The following is an 8,028-nucleotide window of genomic DNA, read 5'->3' as shown; positions in this document are numbered from 1 at the left end:
ATGTATGCTACCACAGATCAAAGAATCATTGCCTTATTCTGTGGTGGAATCAAATGCCTAGAATATTGTTTTTATTTTCATAAGTTAGTGTATCCTTCCATAATTTAACCAATGATCATTGTAATAAAAAACAGATAAGCATCGTGTTGACAAGGTGTTAAGCCTTCTTCACTACCTATTTATTTATCGAACACTTTCGTGAAGTTCAAATATTTTGATCTGTTTCCAAAAACATCAATTCCAGGTCGTATTGCTGTATTTTTAGTATGTGAAGAGCAACCAACGTTCCACTCGACCTTATTACCATTGAGTTTTAAATACTGAATTTAACATCTCGTCCACGGGTATATAGATAGACCAGCTGCAGCCAAATTGTATACAAAAGAACTGTTGAACAGCCATTCATACAGAATACTTCGATATTTGTAAATTTTAATAAAAGATGGCGTGGTTTGCATAGTTGTTTTTCACATTGGCTTGGTTAAAAAGTTGTAGTATTCATCAGAATTTGTTATATCAGTGCACTCTATCGTCGGCTTAATCCATACTTCCATATAACACTGGCCGCAGTTTTAACATTAGAATGTCGTGTATACTTCTATCAATAGTTACATTTTTAAAAAGTTCTCCATGATAATTAACTCAGTTCTACTCAAGAACTGTCCTTCACCAGCGTATTTTAATTAGTCCATAGCAATAGACAGCGCAAGGCTAGCGCATGCTCAGTGAAGTAGTGTCAGTCGTGAGTGCGCATGATCGGTGAGGTCAGAGGTTACACATTCACACATTCAGGTCAAGAGTGACACACCCTGGTCCAGATAGTACAAGGTGCAATTGTTACTGACACTGCCCGGCTTTTCAGAGGTTCTCACATGTAATTGCGTACTCTCGAGACAGTCGTGCATTAATTGCGCCCAAGAGTTCCTTAATTGCTAAGGCCTCAAAGGGTCCCAAATAATGTTTCTTAGTTGAGTCAAGACCAAGTCAGGTAGGGGTGAGTTGCCGGCAGAAGGAATCAATGCCCTTGTTTACATGTTATCCTAACTTATCCTAACCTAACCTAATCCAACCTAACTTAACCTATCCTAACCAAACCCAACCTAACCTAACCTACCCTAACCAAACCCAACCTAACCTAACCTACTCAATTATACATTCAAAGACGGCCGCCACTTGGTCCAGTTTCTGAACGTTTTGGGTGACTCCCTGGAGTAGTTGGCGCAATTCAGGAATACCCGACTACCTGACGCAGATCAGTTGGTACAATTAATGCCCGCCCCTCGTGACAAGGAATCATAAGTATTGCAGAAGATATTCCCTCACACGTCGCCAATCCTATATCTATAACAGCAGTGAGGGTCGACCCCCTGGTGTGCAGCGGCTGATATAACCTGCTACTTGCTGCCGCACCCTGGTCGTCGGCCACCAGTTGAGCACATCTAGATGTTCAGATATCTGCCGCCGTCATCTCCATCATGACATTATTTGAAGACTTTGCAAATAACACTATTACAGGTTGGGTAAGATTTTAAAGTTTTCAGGATTGAGATCGTATCTGTGTTGTAGGTAAAGTTCAAAATGCTTTTGAATAGTCTGCGGGTTGAGTTCAAAGGTTAGCTGTCGAGTCTGAAAAGCCAACCGTACAAAACTAAGATAACAGTATAAAGTAGTTAAATTTGTTCCTAATTACGTAACTATGTGCTATGGTGTATTCAGAAGTGTTTAGACCATTGTACACAAAACAATAAGTCGAATGTCTTTGTGTGTATGGTACCTTAATAGGCCTAATGTATCCTACACTCTAAACTATGTACTAAAGTGACTTCTTCCCACATAGGAGATAACATATTATACTAACACCATGCATTTACCAATTAGAAGTATGTACTTACATCATGTAGACTTACAAAACATAATTTGATAAATCTTCTATATATTCTTTACAACATCATCTGTTAAAACTTATAATGGTAAAACCTACCACTTAGGTTCACGAGATGACCTGATAGGTTTCCAACATAACATGCCTGAAACATATCCTTTTGCTAATATGCCATAGTCTGCTAGGCCTCATATCTTGGTACATGAGCAAGATGCTAGGCTTACAATCTTGGTACATATTACGAAATGCCTAGGAAAGATTCCTATCTTGGTACATTCCTAAGAAATCTTCTCTCTTGGTACAGGAGATACCTGGGTAAGCTTCTATCTTGGTACAGGGCACACCTAGTCTACCATATTCTGTCAGGCCACCTTGCTTGGTACACGACCTACCCAGGTAGCTTGTCTTGTACCCTCGCAGATGCGGGCGTACCTTCCCCAGGACCTCGTCTCCTCACAAGCTTTAGCACTTGTCTACTCCGAGGACATGCTCACGTCGGAGGATGTAAATTTCACAGCAGTGTTTAGGATACAGGGTTCTCACGATCGCGTGCTGTTGGGGAGTTAAATAAAAACGGAAGAGAAGCTTCCACGAGTGTGAAAGATTTGCTTGGCTTTACACATTTCATTGCTCTTCCTATGTAAGACTTTTGTTCAAAACTGTCTTGGCCAGAGAATACAACATTGGGAAATATATGTTGTATTTTTGTTGCTTTCAGGCTTGCAAATAGTACATACTATACAGACAAATACTTTGTGAAGTGCAATTTAAGCTTTTAACATTCAATATTTTCCATTTCAATGTGTTTCTCGGCTTGATAGACAATGGCTCTCGTAGTTCTTTAATTTACCTCATGTTTCAGACACAATATAAAAAGAATGTAAATCAACATTAATAATTAATTAAACTTGACACTCTCTAGCTATGAAAATTTTAGGTAAAACCCTTACTCGGTCGGGTAAAATTAGACAGTCCTCCCCTTCCAACTCTATAGGGCTCTAGAGGAGTATTTTATCTATACTGTACCCTGTACCTGTTTTAATACTGTATAAATACCCCCGCCGCAGCAAACCTGCAGACTAAGCGAATTTCAACTTGCCTGATTACATTTTTACTCAAATATTTAAAATAATTAAGCCATATTTATTCATAATATAAATAACTTTAGATTCAATGAGTGCTTAGGGTTGCTGCTACGGGGAAGGTAAAAAGTGTTTTTTGACCATACGTCAATAGTATAAGATGACATAAATAAATTTGCCAAATTTTATCAATATACATCCATAAACAAGTAAACTACAACAGTTTTCATTTTCTCCATAAGAATAACATAGGAATTTTTAATTACACTATTTTTGAATTTTCTCCGTTACCGTTAGGCACAAAACAGCGCTTCAATATACTAAATTATTTATTTTTTTAAGCTCTACAAAACAGTTTGAAAAGAAATTGCGAAATTTTTTGTTTTTAGGGTCAAAAATGGGAAAACCCCATTTTTACCCCATAAAACCCCCCATAAACCCCCGTTCCCATGGTCCGATTATGCTGGTTCGCGAACTCGTTCAAATAAACGTAGGTTTACACGTTTGTACCAAATTTCATCAAAATCGGATCATTTTTGCTCGAGTTATCGCGCTAACGGACACATATATATATATAAATATACTAGCAGTCATACCCGTCCTTCGTACGGGGTTGGCATATAAGTATAAAATGATTATTCCAGTTATATTCAAGCTTTGCGTTTGCAATGGGGGAGGACACAGTTTGATACATTTGTTTCTTTAAATTTACAGTATACTATAGTATGGCACATCTACAATAGTCATAATGTTCTACCACTTCACCTAAACAATAGATAAAAACAAATTATAAAAAAATTTGCTAAATATCACAAAATTATTTATGAAATAAAAAATAAATATAACTGTAAACAATCCTACTTTGACAGTTCTCATTGCTTATCACAGTTTTTTGCTGCTGCTTAGTTCAAATTAGCTGTTTTCATAAATGCAAAAAAATAATAGTGCTGCAACCTGTTGGTAAATCTTATAACTTTTTAATGCTTTTGTTTATCATAGAACCAACTTTTTCAGTTGAAACAGCTGACTAAATACTTTAATTCCCTTTAAATATGAATACTCATAAGGTTAACATGGGGAACTACAGAGCCACTGGGGCGGAGCCCGAAAGGATTTTTGAGATAAGAATATGCCTATATGTTAATCAGGAATGTGAGCTATCATCATGCCAAATTTCAGCCCAATCCGTCCAGTAGTTAATGCGTGATTGAACTTCAAACAAACAAACAAACAAACAAACACACAAACTTTCACATTTATAATATTAGTAAGATATATATATATAAATATATATATATATATAAATATATATATAAATATATATATATATAAATATATATATATATATATATGTATAAATATATATATATATATATATATATATATATATATATATATATATATATATATATATATATTAATTTGAACGGATGGTGTTTTTGGCCTCTAGGGACCTCAAAACGAAAAATTAAATCGGTCCCGGGTCCAGGTCTTACCATGAGTACTACGGTAATAGCTTATTCCCTATATGGGAAATTCGCTAATATAAAAACTAAAACCCTAACCAAGTGAATAAAAAGTTCACTAAACGTTCCGCCAAAGAATAACTTAATACGCTCGACCTGTGACTTTGATTAATTACATGTACCCATGTACCATGTACATCCAATGAATAAAGATAAACACTGTGCAACAAGAAATCACATAAAATTTGTGTTTAAGTTTGCATTAAGTAAGCAGTAATTTATTACCCATGAAGAAATTTAATGAATCTCACGCAACAACACAAATAAACATGTGTTTTTAACAACTCATATTCGAACCACGATACAAGATCGAATCCATATTGGAACTACTTTTCCATATCGAGTATATTCCTTGTGTGTTCGAGATTGAAAAAAATCACTTCCAGTGTCGCAGTTCTCGGTATCGTTGACAGATAATCAAAATGCAGTTTGAGACTAAAATATCCTTAGAAGGCAGTAGTCAAAGGGTCCGGTCGTTCGTGTCATTTGTACTGATTATTTATTCAATTGTTTCCATTCGACTCACGTCAAGCCAGGCTGGGACTGGGTCTGAGCTCTTCAAGTTACAAAGGAAGGTACGTAACTCCGGTCTAGTTTTAGAACAGTTTCTATATTTGCGACTTGAGTGTGAGTCATCCTGCACTAGTTTTGTTCGACAAACGATAAAAATACTTATTTGATTTATACTTAGTGTGCCATTTACTCATATGCATAATTTATATTTGTAATGTGATCACTATTGCTTTCCTTAGAGGAGTTCTCCAGCATAAAGAAAGTTCTCCTCCCCTGAAAACATATTTTAAAACTGTTCTGAATGTTTGTAAGAACAGCGGTATTCACACTGAAAAAATATTTTTGTTGAAATAGCCTACACAATAAAAATGGCTTAACTATTTTTTATAGTGTGTAGTAGGCTAACAAAAAATACAAAAATATGAAACGGCAAAAAAGTTGTCACCTACAGGCTACAGCAAATAAAAACTGATTTTTCACGTTTTTTAGACCATATTTCAATGTCATATATCTAAGAAACTATGCAAGATATTGCAATGCTCATGGTCTAACTTTGAAGATAATGATCTAATCTAAATATTTAGGTAGATTTATCATGGTAGCATTAGAGGTTTATAAAAAATCGTAGAGTAAACTTAAGACTTTTTTCAAGAAGACATCCATATATATAAAATTATGTTTCCAAGCAACATATTTACGTAAAAGTCTAATTCTACCTAAATATTTAATAAAAGATGTACTAAATAATATGGTGAAAATATGAACCCTCTATCTCAATTGGTTCTCAAGATATTTGTCGATTTTTGTCAGAAAATTTGTTGAAATTCAAAGTTTCGGAAAACCACGTTTGAAAGTAAAAATGTGAAATTTCGGACATTGACGTGTATGCAAAAAATGTTATTTTTTCATACTTAGGTTAAGATATAGGTCTTAGGGTACTATATATTTTCGTTCAGTAGGTTGTAAATGACGAAATCAGGCAAAAAGACTATTTTGAAAATTTCATGATTTTTCACTATTTTCAGTGATGAATCCCCTTACTAATCATATACTGTATAATCTAATGTGTATTAAAACCCCCGAGTTACAGCATTGCTAGATGCATTGTAGAGTAGGTAAACTCAATTGGTGATTGGCATGATTGGAACTCGGACCTACTGGATATAAATCCTCTGTTTAAACCAATAAACAACCCGTGAACCTGTTTTCCCCCAATATTCTACCTAATACATTGATTTTTGTTCGTGTATTGGTAATACGATGTAAAATCTTGATACTGTTTATAAATATTGTTCGCTGTACAGTAAACACTGCCTAATTTCAATATCAATGTTATGTAGGAGTCGAAAAATGATTATATTCCAATACTTTCTATTGGCTAAATAGCCTAAGTGTTTATGCGATAAAAAGTTTGTATTTTACATTAAAAAATACAAAGTTTATATTTGTGCTTTTTATTTTTCAGCTTGAATAAAGAAATTAAAATAGTACCATAATGTCATTTAGATTTGCAGTAGAGATTCTCAAGCGTTTTTACTTTTGACGTTTACCTATTATAATAGCCAATTTCCAAGCTATCTATTTTTAATACCTACCTCTCACACCACACAGGACAGATAATATCTTGAAGATAATGAACGTATTGTAATCAAAATATGAATACAAAATAATTGTCATACAAATAAACACACAAAATGTATTGGTAGTCTATAATTAATAATTTAAAATTTCCTGTTAAAAAGTTTTAATCAATCTGGCGCGATCTCTAACAGACAAATATGTTAGAGACAAAGCATCAGTCTCTCCTATGTTGGCGACGTTGATTTTCTTCACACAAGTGATGTATTGCAGGACAGACCACGCACTACATACAACATGTTTCATGGGATTTACCTTCATTTCATCGTATGCTTCAGAAGACCGCACGTATCCGCTGTAGTTCTCAACAATACACCGCTCAGCTTCTTCTATCTCTGTGCTGTTCTTTAGAAATCTCTGCAGTAGCAAACGGAGCTCGTTTTTACTCAGTCCGTAGTACTTCAACAGTCCGGGATAGTTGTCCAAAGCAGACTTGACCCTCGGCGAGTATGGAAGCCCCCCACGAAGTAAAGACCCTGTAATTATAACTCGGCTAACGTATTTCGATTCTATAATTCGATTATACATATCGATTGTAAAATTGTAAACTGAATCTCGGCAGTCTTCGGACACTGGTGCGTCTATAATAATGTCATAGTCGTCCACCAACACAACTAAGGGTGTTTTAAAATAGTTGTGCAATATTTCCGCTAATAATGTAAACCCCTTTTCAACATCTTCTTGCTTCATGTTTTCCAGTGAAGTTTCATTGAAATACTTTTCAAAATCATCTTTACAAATGTTTGTAGCTTTCCAAATTTCGTGGTTTTGTAATAAATATTTGTGTTGTAAAAATGTTTCGAGTAAAACTATTTTATACTTTTTAAGGAGAAAGTTAAATTTCGTAACTGTTTCTAAAGGCTTGTAAGAAATGAAAATGACTGGGTACTTTGCAAAATGTTCATCGAATAAATGTTTATATTGAAATATTTGCAATTTATTGGTTGAAAATGTTTCGTAATTAACTGAACTTTTACTACTCACTCTTCTTCCTTTTTCATCTACGTTGATTTCTAAAAACCGTCTAATCATGTCTAAGTTAGTAGATTTACCAAAGTGGGGGGCTGCAGAAATCTCTAGAAATGTTGACACTTTACTGTCCAAAAGTTCTTTTATCAATAGCGACTTATCGATGAAGAAATCACTTTTGGTCACCTCGGTAAAGTTACTAGAATCTGATGTGTAGAACTGAGCGACGCCACTTACAATAGTAGGCTCAGATGTGAGTTCATAAACAAAGTTCTGTGCGAAAAGTTCCTCTATTTCATCACAATTCGTAAACGTTACACTCACCACAAAAACTAAAACTTTTATCATAATGTGGTCTTCAGCTGGTTTTATTTTACAAGATTACTTTTGACGCGTGTAAAAAAGCACAAATATGAAA

The 8,028-nt window shown here is 34.6% G+C and overlaps 1 protein-coding gene across 1 annotated transcript; it reads right to left on the bottom strand.

Annotated features, from left to right (window-relative positions):
* Nucleotides 1-6,737: 6,737 nt before the first annotated feature.
* On the bottom strand, nucleotides 6,738-8,028 carry LOC128989527 (uncharacterized). The gene has a single exon (XM_054411424.1). The coding sequence runs from the start codon at nucleotides 7,956-7,958 to the stop codon at nucleotides 6,738-6,740; it is 1,221 nt and encodes a 406-aa protein (XP_054267399.1). The 5' UTR covers nucleotides 7,959-8,028.

This window comes from Macrosteles quadrilineatus, unplaced genomic scaffold (genome assembly GCF_028750875.1).
Source record: "Macrosteles quadrilineatus isolate MER2022 unplaced genomic scaffold, UCM_ALF_1.0 Scaffold_3__2_contigs__length_128488019, whole genome shotgun sequence".
NCBI classification, from domain to species: Eukaryota; Metazoa; Arthropoda; class Insecta; order Hemiptera; family Cicadellidae; genus Macrosteles; species Macrosteles quadrilineatus.
This window is presented reverse-complemented; position numbering and strand designations above follow the sequence as displayed.

Bases quoted from the DNA above. Each gene is read 5' to 3' on its own strand.
- LOC128989527 (XM_054411424.1), bottom strand. From the start codon at position 7,958: ATGATAAAAGTTTTAGTTTTTGTGGTGAGTGTAACGTTTACGAATTGT.